Source organism: Phascolarctos cinereus, unplaced genomic scaffold (assembly GCF_003287225.1).
Source record: "Phascolarctos cinereus isolate Bilbo 61053 unplaced genomic scaffold, phaCin_HiC Scaffold_5;HRSCAF=322, whole genome shotgun sequence".
Taxonomy (NCBI): Eukaryota; Metazoa; Chordata; class Mammalia; order Diprotodontia; family Phascolarctidae; genus Phascolarctos; species Phascolarctos cinereus.
The window spans coordinates 155177117-155197487 of record NW_027555958.1 but is presented as its reverse complement, the minus strand read 5'-3'; the positions used below and the strand labels follow the sequence as shown (position 1 = coordinate 155197487).

The following is a 20371-nucleotide window of genomic DNA, read 5'->3' as shown; positions in this document are numbered from 1 at the left end:
TATCTGATAAACTTTAAGAATACAAATTATTAGGGAAGGAACTCATTATTCACCAAAATCTGCAGGGAATACTGGATTTTAGTTTGGCAGGAAATGAGTTTATACAAGTATCTTATATCATATACAAGAATAAGTTCCAAATTGATAAATAATTTAACTATAAAAAGACACACGATAAAAGGAGAGAAGAATACAAAATTATATCTTTCATAAATGTGGATAGGGAAAAAATGCTATAACCAGAGAAATATCTATCAAATTGGCAAAGAGGTAAAAAAAAGATGGGGGGAGGGGGGAATGATTACTGGCCTTAGTGGGTAAGAGAACATTAGTCACTTCTATTGAAGCCATGAAATGACAGAATTATTTTGGAAAACAACATGGAATCTTACAAGTTAAGTTATAAAAATTTCAAGCCCTCTGACCCAGCAATCACATTACTAGGCTTATACCCAAGGAGACTGACAGTAAGAAAAGCCTTTTCTTTACAAAAACACACACAGAAATCCCATCTATAATGGCAAAGTGTTGGATGCAAAACTTGTACCTGAGGACCAGAGAACATCTGAATAAATAATGGCACATAAACCACTGCACCATTAGAACAAATACAAATAATTCAAATAAACATGAAGAGTCACAAGAAATGATACAGAAAAGAAGTGTCAAATATTTTGAGGCCTGCCCAAACCAGATTAAAATGTAATCGAAAAATATTTAACAAAATGAATAAAAATACAATAGAACAAAAATACATTAATGAACAATTTTCTAAGTCACTACGTGATCCACGGGGATTTTTAAGTGTGGTTTGTATTTCTATTTGAGTGTAAGCCACTGTTGTACACTGAAGAAAGCAGATACAAAATAACACTGACTACAGCTATGAAATTCACACAGCATTAAATGGCAACAAAATTCATGTCAAATAAAATGAACAATGAATTAGACAGTTAAAGTCCACAGACTTCCTTTCTTTTAACAAATAGTAAACTGTAAAACTCCATAGTGGCATGTCCCGCTCTTTTCTGTTCTTATTCTGCTTAACTGTTTTCAGAGGGGCACATACTTTGTTTCTGGCTTGGGTTTTTATTTATATTTTGTCTTCTGAATTAAAATAAATTTAATAATGTGAAAAAAGTGAAATCATTTCTAAAGGGTATCTAAGAGAATAGTGCTATATTTACCATTTTGTAATCCCATCCAGAGTTGTTTATGATCCTTTTTCTGCATTTCATTGATGACTTGACTTTTATGCTTTAAAGCATCAGCTTCTTTCATGCAAGACATAAAATGGGCTTCAATTGTATCCTTGGATGGACAATGCAGAAGATCTTTCTCTGGAAAACTCTATCACATAAGGAAAAAAAGAAAATCACAACATGGGCAATACAAGGTAAGTGAAATAACCACATGAAAAATGTAATTTTATCTCCACATCAATAAAATTAACCTTCCTTCTTCCCTCCTTTTACCCTGATTTGGCTTAAATGTAAATAAGAGTTTACATTTCTTCAATTTTTAATTGGAGATTGACATAGCAATAACTAAGCATTCTATATAAGCTTTAGAAAACCAAACAAGCTTTCCTCTACCATAACAAAAACTGCTACAGAAAGAGGGTGTTCTTTCCCTTGATTTCCTAATATCCCCAAAATAGGGTGTCATAATGGAAAAAAAGCATGTTGCAATTTTAAATATACAGAATTTCCTATAGTTTTTTTCTCCTCGCAAAGTGCTTGTTACAAACTATTTTTACTAGTTTAATACAGGGACTATTTCAACCCAACTCCAAATATTTTTTAAGCTACTTGCCACATGCCAAAATAATCTGTATCATTTGAGGGGGCAGCTAGGTGGCACACGGGGGCAGCTAGGTGGCACAGTGGATAGAGCACCAGCCCTGGATTCAGAAGGACCTGAGTTCAAATCCGGCCTCAGATACATAACACTTACTAGCTGTGTGACCCTGGGCAAGTCACTTAACCCCCACTGCCCAACCAAACACAAAAAATAACAAAAAACAAATAATCTGTGTCATTTGATGCTTCATGTTCTTATATAACAATGTATAACAAAATAGAAATAAAAATCAAATCAACAGACATTTATTAAGCACCTACCATGTACAAAAACAATAAAGTTTCCATAAGGTAAGTCCTTGCCAAACTCAAAGAGTTTAGAGGCTAACCATTACCTTCATAACATCTCTTGTACATATCCTATTTTCTCCACTCAAATAGCCACAACCCTAGATCAAGCTCCTTAATTCTTGCCTCAACTACTTAAATAGTCTTCTTATTGGTTCCCTTCCTCAATTCTCTCCCTGCTCCAATCTGTCCTCCACTCAGGTTATTTTTCTAAAGTCTAGGTTGAACCATGAGCTCCCTTACTCAATGAGCTCCACTGGCTCCCTATTACCTCCAAGAGTAAATAAAAACTTCTGTTTTGCATTTTTTGTAACCTGGCTCCTTCCTACCTTTTCAGTTTTCTTAAACTTTATTCCTCTCTACACTCTACAATCCAGCAACATGGGTCTACCTTGAATTCCTTGAACATGACACTCCAACCCATCTCTAAGACTCTGTCCTGGCTCTTCCCTACTCTTTGAATGCTCTGCTCTATCATGTCTGCCTCTTATGTTCCTTGACTTTCTTCTAGCTTAAAGACCATCTCATGTAGGATGCAGGCCAAATTATTGCCTTTAATCCCCTCAACTAATGCCTTCCCTTCTCAAAGTGGCTTCTACCTAATCTATCTTTTATCTTCTATGTATCTAGTTATTTGCATGTTGTCTCCCCCTTTAGAACTTCAGCTTCTAGAAGTGAAGGACTGTTTTTGCCTTTCTTTGTATCCTCAGAACTCAGCCCAGTGCCTGGCACAGAGTAAATGCTTAATAAAAGCTTGATGACTGACTAGAGAGATCATACACAATATTAAATGATAATTTCTACATGTGTATATTCTACAGCTGACCAAATCTTTAAAGTTATACAATGGACTAAAGGGACAGAGAATATAAGATCCCATTATATATTGACCATAAAAAGTTTCTGATTCAATAAAGAAAATACAGCCTTTAAACACTTTTCTCCAACAAGTTATCTCTCATGCATATATTAAGAGCATTCAAGATTCCCTGAAAGACACAAGAGTTAACTTTGTTGAATTAAGTCTTTGAAAATTAATAACAAGCAATGAATGAAAAGGGAGATGCATGCTCATCAAAGATGCTTGCCACTCTTGTACAGAATGTCAGAAATGAAGTCTTAAGAGTTAACAAGCATTTAAGTTATTAAATATCTCTTATGTATAAAGCACTGTGCTAAGCTTGGGAGATAAAAGAAGGTTAAAAAAAAAGAATAAAGAATAACTACTACCTAGATCAGGGTGGGAAACATAGGGCCTCGAGGCCACAGGCTCCCCACCCCTGAGTTAGATTATGATATGCAATCAGATGGCTAGCCCCACTGAATTAGCAGTATCTCTATCTTGGACAAAGAATGAGCTGGGACCCGAATGGAAAAGGGTCTATCTATATTTAAGTAACTGTGTAGTGGTTCCAAAACCTCTAAGCTTCTCCCTGAAACAAAAACTCATCTTTCAACACCAATATACTTTCAATAATGGACTTTGGCTACAAATCATTTAATACCAAAAGCTCCAAAAACTCTAAATTAAAAATTGTACTTTGTTTTGATTATGACTATTCCTTCAGCACTCCTGCCACGCAACTTAAACCCTTTCCCCCTCTCCCTATTCCCTCCTATTTTCCTGTTGGGTTTAATAGTTTTGACTGCAGGGGTAGGGAACCCATGGCCCTGAGCCACATGTGGCCCTCCAGGTGCTCAATCCAAATCTGTTCTGTGAAGTTCTGATTCAAAGGGCCTCACTTGAGGACTTAGAGGGCCACATGTGGCTTTGAGGATGCAGGTTCCCCCTTTCCCCATGCCGGTTTGGTTTACTCTGTGTGTGTTTCTGTATGTGTTCCACTTATTTTGTCCAATTCAAATGAAAGTGAGATTCATAGAACATGCATTCCTCTCACACTTCCATGTCTGTATACTCTTCACTTCATATACTCTTATTATGTGAGATAAGTTCTTCCTTTTCACTGGGGTATAGTTCCTTAATCCTCCCTTTCCTTCTCCTAAAATCATCAAAATAGAACACAATCACACATGACCCTCTGCCTATCTTAATTTTCTCTATGATCCTTAAAGGCATGGCTTAAGAGGACACTTGCTATTTTTCCCCTATTAACGTGTAAACAATTCATCCTCACAGTCCCTTATGATTGATCACATGTATGTACTTTTGTATGTTTTTCTTGCCTTCTGAGTTTCCATTTTAAGGATTCTACTCAAGGAATAAGCAAGGGAAGGCAATAAGCACTTATTAAACACCTACTATGTGCCAGGCACTATGCTAAGCACCATACAAAGATGCAATTCCTTTGTGGTTGTTACCTGTCAAGGAATCTATCTTGATTTAAAAATATACACAAGAGACTTCTAGCCATCAAGTTAGCAAAGAGGCTAAAAGAGGGGAAAATTAATTGTTGGAGAGGCTTTTCATTATGCAATGCAAAGGCACTAAATAGTTCTTTGATCCAAAGATTCCATTTCTATAATTATGTTATGTCCCAAGGAGGTTATAGACAACAATAAAAGATCCATATGCACAAACATTTTCATAGAAACATTATTTGTGATCATAAAAATCTGGGGAAAAAATGTGTCCAATCACTTAGGAATAGTTTAACAAATTGTATGTGGATTTCTGTGCCACAAGAAATGACAAATATAAAAAAAATACAGAGAAACATGGAAAATCTTATATAAAGTGATAAAACACAGAAAAAAGACTATCACACATAATGACTGTAATAATGTAAATAAACCCTGATCAAATGCAACTGATTATATTAGTACCATAATGCCAAAGTTAAAAGACATCTTACCTATTAATAAGGGGAATGTACTTTAAAAAAAATAATATTCTAATTTTCCCCAATTACATGTAAAAACAATTTTTTAAATTTGTTGCTTTTTTAAAAAAAGTTTTGATTTCCAAATTCTATCCCTCCCTCCATTCCCCACCCCTTTCCTGGGAACAGTAAGCAATCTGATATAGGTTATATGTGTGCAATCACATAAAACATGTCCATATTAGTCATTTTGTGCAACAAGACTCGAAGGAAGAGAAAAATTGTATGCTTCAGTCTGTATTCAGACAACATCAGTTCTTTCTCTGGAGATAGCCTTTTCATCATGAGTCCTTTGGTACTGACTTGGATCATTGTGTTGCTGAGAATAACTAAGTCATTCATAATCCTTTTTTGTACAGTATGCCTGTTACTTTGTACAATGTTCTCCTGGTTCTGTTCACTTCACTTTGTATCAGTTCATGTAAGACTTTCCAGGTTTTTCTGAAATCATCCTACTTGTCATTTGTTATAGCACAATAATAATATTCCATTACAATCATATACCACAACTTGTTCAGTCATTCCCCAACTGATGAGCATCCCTTTGATTTCCACAAAAAGAGCTGCTGTAAATATTTTTGTATTAATGTTCTTTTCTTTTTTTAAAAAAATCTCTTTGAGATACAGACCTAGCAGTGGTATTGCAGGACCAAAGATATGCATAGTTTTATAACCCTTTAGGTATAAGGGAATGTACTTCGTTAAAGGGGGCTTTTTAAACACTTTGGAAACCACTTCTATGTCCAAACAAAACGTATCAATAATGTTTAAAACAAACTAAAAAATACAGATGAACATTTTGCAACAAAAACTAAAATTGGAATCTTTCTAAGCACTTAACAGAATAAGCTGTTGATAACATGTGTTAATGTTTTATGACAAAATTAATGAACAAAAAATTTTAATCCAGATGAGAACTTAGGTTCAGAGAGCTTAAATGCCTTACCAATTCCCACAATCATGCACTGAGAGAGATGGCAAGTTTTTTTTAATTTTCTAATTAAACCATACCATGGACTTGAATTGAAAGATATTAACTGGAGCAGCTAGGTGGCGCAGTGGATAGAGCACTGGCCCTGAAGTCAGGAGGACCTGAGTTCAAATGTGACCTCAGATCAAACACTTGACACTTACTAGCTGTGTGACCCTGGGCAAGTCACTTAACCCCAACTGCCTTAAAAACGAAAAAGAAAAAGAAAGATATTAATTTCCTGATTCGCCTGTATTAATTCCCTGACTATCCTTCACAAAAATCCTAATCAGTTCTGAAGTTCACAATAGTAGAAGTTCTCTGTATTATAGAATTCACTAGATAACATCTTTACCCATGAAACTATTATATATATGTACATACATATGTGTATACACACACACATATCCATTCATTCACTCACTGGGACCTCCTAAAAATTGGAAAATACACTTGAGAACGCATACTAGCCATCAATTTGTTTTATTTGAAGCTAAGTTTTTTTTCTGCTTTTATTTTATTTTATATTTTATAACGAACTCACTCTAAGTGTAATACATTCTACCTTCATACTGGAAAATGAACACTAGACGTCTGAAATCCCAAAAGCAGCTTTCATGACTCTGCTAAGATCCTCTCTCCTAGCACCCACAGCTTTCTACAGGAAACTGGGTATCTTACCCAACTACCCACCAAAGTATTAAGAGCTGGACTGAGACTGGAATCCAGATTTTCTGACTCCAAATGCAATCTTTCCACTGCTCCACGCTGTCACTATCTTATTCTCAAAGAGAAAATATATGTGTGTATGCACACATATAAACATATATATTGTCATATATTCTCAAAACCTCTGCAAGTCCCAGATTTGGGGGGAAGGAAGGGAAGGTTGGAAGAGAGGACAGTGGACATAGACACAGGTTAAGTAAACACAAAAATACATAAAAAATAAACAACTGAAATAACTGATTCAGTGTTTCTCTTTTATACCTCAAAAGCTGTCTTATTCTATCCCTTTTCCTTCTTTCCATTCTCAGTGTTTGAGAAGGTCTTCCTTGCCCCAGAAAATCTCTCCACCTATGCCCAAAATGCAACCTCCTCCAGTTTCTCTCAGAATTTTGATCCATTAAGCATCCTTGTCTTCTCTTTATAATGCTTTTCTTATTCAATAGGCAGGTGAGTATTGTTAGGGCAGATCAATCACTGGAGAACATCCTCTATGGGGGCTAAATATAAAATTCCCTGGCTTGAAAATATTTCCAATGTAAAATGACAAGTAGCAGTCAAGCTGGGCTATGCTGAGCCCCCCCAAAGCTTTGGAGGACAGAGGTCTATATGAAATAGGGGTAGACCAAATGGTAGGAAACTTATGTTTTAATCTTGACCTTGGAGTCATATACCTACCTACTCAGTGGAGCCTTTGTGCTCACCATAATTCAGGCTTGGATACTGTAACAAAGTGTTCCATAAGCTATCTAGAAGGTAGGAGTAGGATTCAGGACACAAACAAGATGCCACTACTAGGCACCACAGAAATACTGCCCTGAATAAATTTAGAGGGGATATGGGCTTCATCATAATTCTAAATTTAATGTTAAGGTTGCAGAAGTAAATCCTAAAGTGATTTCTCTACAGTCAGAAGGAAAGAGAAATTGTGGCTACCGTTATTTAGTTTAGAATTTTAACCACAAAACTGCTTTTATACAAGCTAGTTATTATTATACATTTAAATGTATAATTTTATTTTTATTTTACTAAACCTAAATATCATCAAGCTGTACATCTTCAGAGAACATGAATCTCTGAAAATCATGACAGTAAAAAGGTTGCTTACTCTATGAATATGTGTTCCCCAAAAAGGAAGACAGTTTGAAAGAATTTTTCAAGCTACATTTTAATTGGCTTAAGCCTTAAAAAAACCTCATGAATATGGATGGCCATCACACCCAAGAATATACAAGTATTATGATATAAGATAGGAAGTTATGTGGAAGTTAATAACAGAATTCTTAAAATCTTCATTTCAATTAACTACAATTCTAAGTGTTATCTTCAAAGGAATGGACAAGGAGGACTGGAGCCCTGGCCCCCACCAGCAGCAGCCTCCTCCTCTACCCTGCTTTCCCAAGGCTCATTTTTGGGGCCTACCTACCCTGACCCCTTGGAATGAAGTCATTAGAGTGGTTGCTAGTGCTGGCTTTTCCCTCCTCTCTTAATTGGGTTTTCTTTTGAGACAATATTATAATGTAAAAACCTCTGATTTTCTACAATGGGTGATAGGCAACTCCTTTTTCTGACCCCAGGTCCCTGTGAAAACCAAGGGCTTTTGGTCACTTGAAACAATAAAATTTTAGTTTGGTTTTGTTTTTGGTGGGAGAGGGAGGTATATAATGGGCCAAATCTAACATTCAATTCTTGTGTTAGCTATGTGGGCACAAAGAGTATAATCAACTACACACAAACACAGGTCAGAGTGGAGAAAAAAAACGAATGGTAAGACTATATAGTAGTATTATTTTCTCTATACAGTAGCTGCAGGAAGATATCAGCACACAGTCATGACATTCTGTATTCTGCTAAACAATAAAGAACATCTAATTTTGCTTCTCAAATTACCTTTAAGTCCTTTCATCCCATACAGTAAGAATGTCAAAGCCAAAAATTGGTTTTTTTTTAAAATTAATGTCTGTGTTCTTAAGATCTTGGCTTAATAAAAACGAAATTTTCTCTAGGCTACAAAAGTCACCAACAGGGCATGAACACCTCTGCTGTGTTAGTGGCCCAAATGCAGACCTGAAAGTTCCTTTATGACTTTCTTAAGGGTGTAACAGGATTCAGTTTCAATACTCATGTAGTGTAGGCCCTCTCTAGATCAAAGCCTAATCTGGTATCAAAATGTCTGATTTTCCTTAAGATGATAATTACAGCACTGTCCCCTAATGACTGAACTCTACCAGACTGAAAGTTTCATTTAGCTAACTGAGTTTTTTATATCACTAACTTTCCAGAATATATAAAAAAGTTATATGACAAAACATTGAGCCCCTTGGAAATTATTAAAATATTCATGAATATGAAATGTCTTAATACTATCCTCTTCCAACCACTTCCTAAACTTACTCACCAGACTGCTGCCTAACCACACGCTCGCTGCACGTTAGCTGACAGTTCTTTTTTGGGAGTATAACAGAATAGCTCCATTCACCTACAAACAGGAGTTTACTGGGAAATGAAGGAGGAAAATGAAGAAAGGAACAGAATGAGCACAGATTGCCCCTTGAATGCGGCAAGTAAGAGGTATAGCTCCTCTAGAAAAAAATGCTATCTACAACCATAATGAATGTTAGGAGAAAAATGGTGGCACCCAAAACTCACTCATATTTTTTTAAGTTCTAGGAGGAAAACACTTTTCAAAACTGTTTTCAGAGAAAACATTTTGATTCACCCTCTTCTGGCTTTCCTTTCCCTGAGGTAGATGAATCAAAGCAGTATTGGTTAGAATTTGATGACACTGTACTTGAAATTAACAAAAGCTCTCAAAAAAGAATACTTTAAACATAAATATCTTCCTTACTGGCACTATTAAGGCATAAAAAATCTTTAAACATCTTTGCCAGAGCTTCAGAAAAGAGTAGCAAGGCCCACCAAATAATGCCAGAAGGATGAATAATTAATAATTTTACTTTTTAATTCCATTCCTAATACTCACTTATCTGGAATCAGAAATGGAAAATGCTATTTAAACTGTACCTTAAAATGTACTGTGATGTTCCAAGGAAGAGCTGTATTTGATGCAAGAAGATCAAACAGTAAACCAATTGGATAATGCCTAAAAGTGAAAGAAGGCATTTTAAGATAAAAGTGAATATTTACAGTTATAGCAACAAATAAAAATAAATTTCCAGTATATGATTGTACACCAAAAATTTAGGGAAATCCAGTCATAAATCACATGAAGACAAAATTTTATTTAGTTTACATGCCCGGGGTACCATGGTACAATTTTCAGTCATCAGGTGGTTTTTCTTCTTCCACTTGATTCCCCTCTGAAGCCTCGGTATGCATAAAGAGCAGATTATACTAAAGAGATCTTTCATCAGACTGTCTGACCTTTGTATGTGTCTTTATTAAATATGCTACAATTCCTATAATATTATAATGATATACAATTATCATCCTGTGTTTACATAATACAATTTTAATAAATATCTGACTCTAAATTAGTGACAAATGTTAGTGTCACTACTGAGTTTTAGCAAATCAAACCTCATTTAAATATGTAATAATTAAAATTAAAAGTTAATAAATTTGATTAGAACCAAAGTTTAATAAAGCAAGTCTTATAGATTTCAATGTAGAAAACCAGTCATTTTCAAGCCCTAAGAAATACAAATGTGCAGTGGAACTAATTAATTCAAAAAACCTGAATGAATTAATACTCCCTCAGAAAAGGGGGAATAAAGAGAGTGTTTGGTATATTATTACATGGGTAGCTTTTCTCTTAGAGGCATGGCATTTTGAAGCGAATTATTCTAATACTTCTTGAGAGCTTAAAGGCTAAGTAAGATGTTATTTCATTCTTTTAGGAACAATCAGGATTCAAACATAGTTAATACTGCTTATATTTCATTTCTTTTCCATTTCTTTTCTATACAATCAGACAAAAGTTGCCTGATAAAACTTTTTTGACAAAAAATCAATTATCAAATGTTGTGTAATTAAGAACCATTTCCACTAAAGATTTAATAAGATGGCAGAGTAGAAAATGGGCAGTATGGGGAGTGGGGAAAGGGAAGGCAACAGGAAATGCAGAAAATTAATGTATCCCACTGCGTGTTTTTTAATTTGACTTATTCATCCTCTAAATATTCTCCACTTCTCACTTCTAGATCACTATTCTGGAGTAGTGGAATTACTTCCTTACTACGACCTAGAAACTATATATCCCCTTAAGGAATCACCTCTTGCCAAATAATTTCTATCAATTCTATGACCAGGTCAATAAAGCCCTGTGACTCTCCAACTATAAAATGGTAAATCAAACTGCCTCTGAAATAGAAAGTGAAAATGTATTTTCATTGATGGCTTTCCTCAAAGTACAACTATAGTTCTATACTTGATTCTGTACCTATCAGTAGTTCAACAAAATTTAAAAGCTTTAAATATTCATCTGTCATGAAAAGGTATTTTCAAAGATTTACATACCCAGATGGCCATTACCATACACATATGAAAGTATGTATTACTATTAAAATAAATATTTGGAAACTTTATTAAGTATCTTAACTGGGTTAACTGGGGAAGAAAGAGGGAAGGAGTAGTCAGTTTTGAGTGAGAGTACAGCTCAAACTAACATAGCCACATCAGAGTTCCTTGCAAGCAGAGATCATTTCATTCACAGTATTTGTATTCCCACACTATCTGGTACATACTAGGCACTTAATACATGATATTTTTAAGGGCCCATTAATGCTTTTTCATCTATTCATTCAATATGATAGTTGCTAGTTATTATATTGTATCGTCAGCCTGGAGATTCCCTCAAACAATGGAGATCAAAAACTCTTCTATAACTTGGTAGACAATCCTCGAAAGTTGCTATGGCCAGCTAACCTAGTATTGAGCCTTTGGGAGCTCAGCTACACTGGTCCTCTGACTGGAGCCATACAGTATATCACCAGGTCCAAATCTGAAAACTTAGCTGGAACCCCACCCCCCCAAGCTTGATTTCTACTTGGCATGGCCTTTGAGAACCTTACAGTCATCTCCAAACTACAATGAAGGACTGAAGGACTTTGGTGGACATACTTCAAAATTAATTGTAGATACTACTTTTTTAAAAAAAATTAAACCCTACTCAATAATAGTTAACTTCCAAATTCCACAATCCCTTAATTTGCCCTTTCCCTATCAGAACCAGAATCAGCTTTTGTTCGATGAATTTTGTTTTTTGGACAGTGGGTGGTCTCCCTAGCTCACTCAGGCTGGAAGCGCGGCAGTTTCTCAAAGCCTGATCACACAACTGACAACAGAACAGAAGCTTTGACCTGCTCTGTTTCACACCTGGGCTATGCAACCCTTCTTAGGCAGCTTAGTTTGGTGGCAACCAGCACCCAACAGCTCCCCATATTGATGCCTTACTTAATCAATATACCCCATTGGTTTTAGCCCTACTGCAGCTCAGACTTGTCAGAGCTCAAAACAATTCCCCAACTGAGTTCATCCCATTCCCCAGACCAAGCAGGGATTATAGATGTACTACTATAACCAGGTAGACAAATTCTCAAGTATAGATACATGTGGGTACATGATACATTGTTGTTTTGCTCTGAATTCACACAAAGACAATATTATGTCAAACGAATTATACCAGTTAAAATGTGATTCCACAAAATGCTCAGTAATGACAATATATATATATATATATACACACACTATTACAATATCTGTCATATCATCAGTTAGATTTTTTAAAAATCTAACATCAGACTAAATTACATAACTTGAATTAAAACAAATGTTTATTACTAAGCTCTCTGAAAACACATTTTAAAACAAAATCTTCAAAATCTAGATCAGAATACCAGTCAAATATTAAGAAGTCAAGAAACTATTAATTTTTAATTATTAAACTAAACTTAAAGACACAGGTATTGGACGAGTTTCAAATATATGTAATAAGAGCTCTATGAGAAAATTGTGAATTAGCAACGAATGAAGAAAATTAATAACAACATATGGACAGGGATATGGAAAATACTTGGATGGGGATGAAGAAGGTAATAAGAATGAAGAGGGCGACAGGGAGAAGATCTCTGGTTTCATGCCTTATAGAGAGCTCTGAGTAAGGAAACTCCCTCTACCAAAGCACCTTCTCTTCAACTAGTCTAAGAGCATTGCCTACAGCAGAGGTGGGGAAACTGTGGCCTCGAGGTCACATGTGGCCCTCTAGATTCTCAAGTGCAGCCCTTTGACTGAATCCAGATTTCACAGAACAAATTCCTTTAATGTTTCTAGACTTTCAGGCTAGCTCTCTACCCACAACGTCATGATGCATCTACACATAGATGTGGAAAATTCATATTTAAATGTAAACTAAAGATAGTTTCAAAGTATCTATGTAGCTTTAAAAAATGCAGTTTAAATCAATCTTTCAGCCTGCTACCCCTACTATACCCTCCTAAACACTCCCAAACAAACCTTCCTGCCCTTATCTTGGGGCCATGCTGTTCTGATTGTTGATAGTTCATCAAGTCTAGGCCAGCCCCAGTCAACCAATCATCATGCTTCAGACATCCTCCTTCCATGACATCACATAGATACTCCACCCAGTGCTCTGGGAACTGTACTCTACCTCATGCTCCAGAACTGTAATGAAATCAATACTACCATTGCTTCTGGAAAAAACCAAGTGATTGCCTTATGGCTCTACTCATTGACCCTTGTGATTCCTGGGCCAAAATGAGCCTTCCTGGGCATCACTTCCTTATCTACATTGTCTCCCACATATATAAGAGTCTAGAAAGTTCCTATCTCTTATTTTGTATTTGATACCCAGCCATCAGAACAGCATCTGGCACAAAGTAAGCATAAACGCTCTTTCATTCGCTCATTTTTCAATATTTCAGTGGCTAATTATTTAAGAACATTTTTTAAAAAGCTCAGTAACAAGAATGACTAAACACTTTGAAAATTTGAGATTTTATAGGTTCTGGCACTCCCTTCCACATTACTTAAACTGCAACCCTTCTATGCCTTAGTAGTTTGGTCTTCATGTGCTACTATGGCTAAAAAAATCATCATCTAACAGCCAAGGTTCTGAGTCTTTTTAAGAACTACTCTAGATAAGTTCCAATGAAAGACATATAGTCCATTGCTAAGCTTATATACACAATCTGATTGCAAAAAAAAAAAGAGAGAATTTAGGTCAAGAAGGAACCTTAAATATCATCCAGCTCAGGGGTTCCTAACTTTTTTGTGCCATGGACCCTTTTGGCTGGTGATGCCCATGGGCCTCTTCTCAAAATAACATCTTTAAATAAAGAAAATAAAATATGCAGGCTCAAAAAGGAAACAAATTATATTAAAATATGGTTATTGAAATATTTTAAAAGTTCACAAAAATATATAGAAAACTGAATCAAAAATATAGATAGAATTGAATTAAATTTATAAGAATATAAGTCATTCCTCAACTGATAAGTGGTCAAAGGATATGAAATAGGCAGTTTTCAGAGAAAGAAATTAAAGCTATCTGTAGTCTTATGAAAAAAAAATGCTCTAAATCACATTGATTAGAGAAATGCAAATCAAAACAACTCTGAGGTACTACATCACACCTATCAGATTGGCTAACATGACAAAACAAGAAAATTATAAATGCTGAAGAAGCGTAAAATTGGAATACTAATGCATTGTTGGTGGAGTTGTGAAATGAGCCAACCATGTTGGAGAGCAATTTGGAACTATGCCCAAAGGGCTATAAAAATGTGCATACCCTTTGACCTACTTCTAGGGCTGTATCCTAAAGAGATCATAAAAATGAGAAAAGGACCCAAATATAAAAGTATTTATAGCAGTTCTTTTTGTGGTGGCAAAGAATTGGAAATTGAGGGAATGCCCATCAACTGGGAAACAGCTGAACAAGTTGTGGTAGATGAATGTAATGGAATACTACTGTGCTATAAGAAATGACGAACAAGCAGACTTTAGAAAAACCTGGAAGGACTTATTTGAATTGATGCTGAGTGAAATGAGCAGAACCAGAAGAACACTGTACACAGAAACAGCCACACTGTGTGGTGACTCACTTTGATAGACTTAGCTCTTCTCTCAGCAATACAAGCATCTAGTAAGACAACTCCAAAAGACTCATGATGGAAAATGCTACTCACATCCAGAGAAAGAACTAAGGAGTCTGAATGCAGATTGAAGCATACTATTTGCTCTCTCTCTCTTTTTTTTGTTTCTTCTTTCTCGTTGTTCCTCCCATTCATTCTAATTCTTCTTTACAACATGACTAATGTAAAAATATGTTTAATAAGAATGTATAAGTAGAACCTACATCAGATTGCATGCTGTCTTGGGGAGGGGAGACAAGGAGGTGGGGGAGAAAATTTAAAACTCAAAAGCTTATGGAAGTGAATGTTGAAAACTAAAAATAAATCAATTTTTAAAAAAAGTTCACAGATATCAGGTTAAATATTTCTAATCTAACCTAACCTGTCACTTTACAGATGAGAAAATTAAGATGCAGAAAGATTAAGTGACTGGACCAAAATCACACAGGAAACAAGTAGCAGAGGTCAGATTCAACCCCAGATGTATTCATTTGGTAAATTCCTCCCTAGAACCTGAATTATTATTATTATTATCATTTTTTGGTGACGCAATCAGGGTTAAGTGATTTGCCCAGGGTCACATAGTGTCAAGTGCCTGACACGGATTTGAACTCAGGGTCCTCTTGACTCCAAGGCTGGAACTCTATCTACTGCGCCACCTAGTTGCCCCTAGAACTTCTGAGGAAGCATCCAAGCCACGTCACGCACACTTCAAAGCCAGCTTAGCCCATGATTTTCCATATTATTTCTGTACCTCTCTCTACCCTCCTTTTCAGCTCTGTTATATGTGTCACCTTTCTGAATGTAAGTTCCTTGAGGCCAGAGACTGTCTTTCTGCTTGTATTTATTCCTACAGCTTAGTACAGTGTCTGGCACAAGGTAAGTGCTTACTAAAGACTTTCTCTATCTTTCTATCACTATTCTGACTCTAAATCCATTGCCCTTTCTACTACCCCACAATTCCTCTTTAGGGGATTTCCAATTTGCTATCTTAGATGCCTCCTCTAGAGAGAATGTTGATGTGAAGTCATCATTATTATGAATTCCTCAATAATATTACCAAAAAACCTTTCCATATCCTTAAAAAGGTAAGAAATGCAAAACAGAGCCTATTGACCATTACACTGCTACTCTGGAACTAAATAATTTGGTAGAGGGAAAATCAATTAAAGAAATGAAAGCAAAGAAAGAAAATTATGAAAAGACAATTAACAGCTTGGTAAAAGAGGCACAAAAATACCAAAGAAAATAACATTTTAAAAACAGAATTGGCCAAATAGAGGTACAAAAGCTCACTGAAGAAAATAATTCCTTAAAAATTAGATTTGGGCGAGTGGAAGCTAATGATTCCACGAGACATTAAGAAACAATAAAATAAAGCCAAAATAATGGGAAAAAATGAAGAAAATATGAAATATCACATTAGAAAAAACAATTAACCTGGAAAAAAGATCAAGGAGAGATAATTTAAGAATTATTAAACTACCTGAAAGTCATGATCAAAGAAAAAGCCTATAGATTATATTTCAATTCATTATTAAGGAAAAGTATCCCAATATTTTAGAGCCAGAGGGTAAAGTAGAAATGGAAAGAATCCACTGATCATCGCCTGAAAAAGATTCCAAAATGAAAACTCCCATGAATACTATAGTCAAATTCCAGAGCTCCCAAACACTTCAAGCAGCCAGAAAGAAACCATTTACATCCTGTGGAGCTATAGTCAGGACCACACATGATTTAGCAGCTACCAGGTTAAAGGAGTGGAAGGTTTAGAATATGATAATCTAGAAAGGCAAAAAGAGCTAGGATTATAAGCAAGAATCACCTATCCAATAAACTGAATATAATTCTGGAAAACATGGATATTTAGTGAAATAGAGGATTTTCAAGCATTCCTGAAGAAAAGACTGGTACTGAATTGAAAATCTGACTTTCAAATACAAGACTCAAGAGAAGCATAAAAGGGACACTAATGCATTAGTAGTGAAGTTGTAAACTAGTCCAATCATTCCAGAGAATAATTTGGAACTACACCCAAAGAGCTACAAAACTGTGCACACCTTTTTGACCCAGCAATACCACTACTAGGTCTACATCCCAAAGAGATTAAAGAAAAGGGAAAAGCACCTATTTGTATGAAATATTTATAACAGCTCTTTTTGTGGTAGCTAAGAATTGGAAATCAAAGGGATGCCCATCAATGGGGAAATGGTTGAACAATTTGTGGTATATGATTGTAATGGAATATTATTGTGCTATAAGAAATGACAAGCAAGATGATTTCAGAAAAATCTGGGAAGAATTATATGGACTAATGCAAAGTAAAGTGAGAAAAATCAGGAAAACATTGTACATACTAACAGCAATACTGTAAGAATGATCAACTGTGATTAGCGACAATGATCCAGGACAAATCCAAAGGACCCATGACAAAAAATGCTATCTACCTCCAGAGAGAGAACTGATGAACTCTGAATGCAGACTGAAGCATACTTTTTAAACTTCATTTTTCTCTAATTTTTTGGTCTGTTTTCTTTTGCAACATGGCTAATATGGAAATATGTTTTGCATAACTTCACATGTATTATCGTTATCAAATTGCTTGCCTTCTCAAGGAGGAGAGAGGGACAGGAAAGAGGGAGAGAATTGGAACTCAAAATTTTATAAAATGCTTGCTAAAAATGTTTTACATGTAATTGGGAAACATTAACAAAATAGATACAAATGCCTTTTTAATAGAAAGGAGAAGTACAAATACTGGACCTGAAAGATCATAAACTCACCAGATTTAGAACTAGGTGTGAATCCTCTTATTTACAGATGAGGCAAAACAGGCAGCAAGAAATCTGAAGCTATTAAGTAGAAGAATTAAGACTCTAACCTAGATTCTCTGAAGTTAGATACAGTGCTATTCTTAATTATATCCATTTCCCCAAATTAAAAGATAGTCTAACAACAGACTGACACAATTTTCATATTTTTAAATACTTAGCTCCTTACTATCATTAAGATGCATCAGGTCCATTTTCACATTTCTTTAATTTCACTAGCATTACTAGTGATTTTTTTTTGCAGATTTTTGCAGGTTCAATTCTCAAAACAATCAATCTCTCTAAAACATATACACATACATACATATATATGTATATGTATGATTGTATCTTGATAAGAAGCCTTTCCCAATCCCCCCTTAATGTTAGTAACCTTCTTCTTTCTGTTATTTAACTTCTACTTCCCCTGTATGTGTCTCATTTGTACAGTTGTTTGCATATTGTCTTCCTCACTAAACTGTGAGCTCCTTGAGGGGAAAGGATTGTCTTTTTAACTTTGCATTCCCAGGTCTTAGCAGAGTGCCTGGCATATAGAAAGAGCTTGATAAATGTTTACTGATTGACAGTCTCTCCGTCTCTGTGCCTCTGCACAAGGTCCTGTCTTTGTGCCTATAATGCTCCCCACTCCTCAAATCTATCACTCAGCATCCCTTGTCAATTCAAAACTCAGCTCAATTCTTCTCACCAAGAAGAGCTATCTCTGAACAGGAAATAGGACACATAGCTCCAACATACATATTCCAGCAAAACCCAAAAGTTCAAATTAGACTGAATAATGATCAAACAATTCAATTAAAAACTATCATGACACTGTCCACCCCAGAACTGGGCAAAAAATCAGCCAGAAGTCCAAGTAAGACGCCTCCAGAAAAGTGAGTGCCAGTACAACCAGAGAGGAGACATTTGCAGCCTACAAGGTTCTATCCAGATAAAGCAAAGGGCTCCCCTGAGAAAGCCCAAAGATGGTCAGAAAACCTCAAGCTAGGGACTTATCAGCCTCAGGGAGCTGTAAGTAGAGTTCATGCAAGGATAACCCAGGACCAGGGGCTCTGAGGCCCTTAGTACTGTCCTGAGATGCCTGAGAAAGAACCCTAAAGACCTTTTGAATCTCAAAAATGGGGGAGGGGAGAGGAGTAGAGAAAGGGTTGCTGAGTCTTGGAAGGATAGGATAAGGTAAGAGCCCATGGAACACAAGGTTTAGAAACACAAAGAGCCCAACCACTCCACTCAAAAGTGCAGCTCTAGAGCCTGGTTGTAGCACAAAGCTTCAATTCAGAAACTAAAGCTGGAGAGATGAAAAAATCAAAGACGACTCCATCCAGGATCAAAGATTATTGTAAACTAACTCTATAACAAATAAAAAGACTCAAAAAGAAAAACAACAGATTTTCTACAAGGACTGTATGAATACTTAGAAGAAATGAACCAAGAGATTAAAAACTAAAATAAAAGCTCTGGGACTAAGTAACTTAGAAAAAATACTGGTATAAGTTATCCAAGAAATGGAATCCCTGAAACTTATAATGGACCAAAGAGAAGTCAATGACTTTGTAAGAGGGGAAAAATATGATAAATTCAAAAGACTGAAAAATTAGTAAAATTAAGACATCTGACACCAAAAACAATTGATCTAGAAAATAGGTCAAAGAGAATTTAAGAAAAACTGGACTCCCCAAAAAGTATAATTTTTAAAAATTTGATAAATTTATTATATAGCCTGGGCACTTCATTTCAAGAAATCATACATGACTGCTGCCGCCATCATCATCATCATCACCATCATCATCATCATCATCTCCTCCCCCTCCCATTTATATAAAGCTTACTATGTGACAGGTACCCTACTAAGCACTTTATAATTACCTCATCTGTTCCTCACAACAGCTATTATTATCTCCATTTTACAGATAAAGAAATCGAGGCAAATAGAATTTAAGTGATTTGTACCTGGTCACACAGCTAGTGTCTGAGGCTGAGATTTGAACTCAGGTCTTTCTCACTCCAGATCCAGTGCTCTATGCACTGTGTCATCAGAGAGAAAAATAAAGACAGAAAAAAACCGACTAATCACCTCCTGAAATGAACCCCAACAGGGAAAGTCCCAGCAATGCTATAACCAAAATCCAGTGCTCATACATCAAAGAAAAAATATTGCAAGCATCCAGGAAGGAATCTGAGTACCAAGAACTACAGCTGAGATCACCCAAGACCTGTAGCTTTTACTAAAAGCAGGAAATCTTTGTTTTCCCCAAAGGCAAATAACACAAGCGTAACACCAAGAATAACTAACCCTGAAAAGCTGAATATAATTCTACAGGGAGGGAAAGGGACCTTTAATGCAATAGACTTTTAAGCAATTCTGATGAAATGAGCAGAGCTGAGTAAGAACTCAGAAACACAAATACGAGTCCAGAGAAATCCAGAAAGGTAAATTTATTTCAAGCACTGGATGGCGCTAACATGATTATGTAGTGCTAAAATAAAGGGAAAAGAAATGTGTCCCTTCAAGAAATTTAATGTCTTCAAAGGATACTGAGGAAGTTAAATAAGAAAAACCAAGCCCCTGGAATATGGATTAGTTCTATTCTGAGGGTCTGAAGAGAGAAATGAAGGTAGGTGTAGAGGGGTGAAGTGAGGGAGATAGTAAGAGTGATACCAAAGAAAATAGGGCCATTATAACACTTTTAAAAATGCACAGAAGAAAACATAAAGAAGCACGTATAAGCAGGGCAGTGCCAAG

At 35.7% G+C, this 20371-nt stretch overlaps 1 protein-coding gene across 3 annotated transcripts in view; it reads right to left on the bottom strand.

The window, feature by feature from the left end:
- ATG5 (autophagy related 5) overlaps positions 1–20371 on the bottom strand; it is a 137327-nt gene that overhangs the window by 90348 nt on the left and 26608 nt on the right. For all 3 annotated transcript variants that reach the window (XM_020976929.2, XM_020976930.2, XM_020976931.2), the window contains 2 exons: positions 9711–9789; positions 1188–1350 (listed from right to left, as the gene is read on the bottom strand). In XM_020976929.2, the coding sequence (XP_020832588.1) occupies positions 1188–1350; positions 9711–9789 (242 nt within the window). The remainder of the gene's footprint in view (positions 1–1187; positions 1351–9710; positions 9790–20371) is intronic.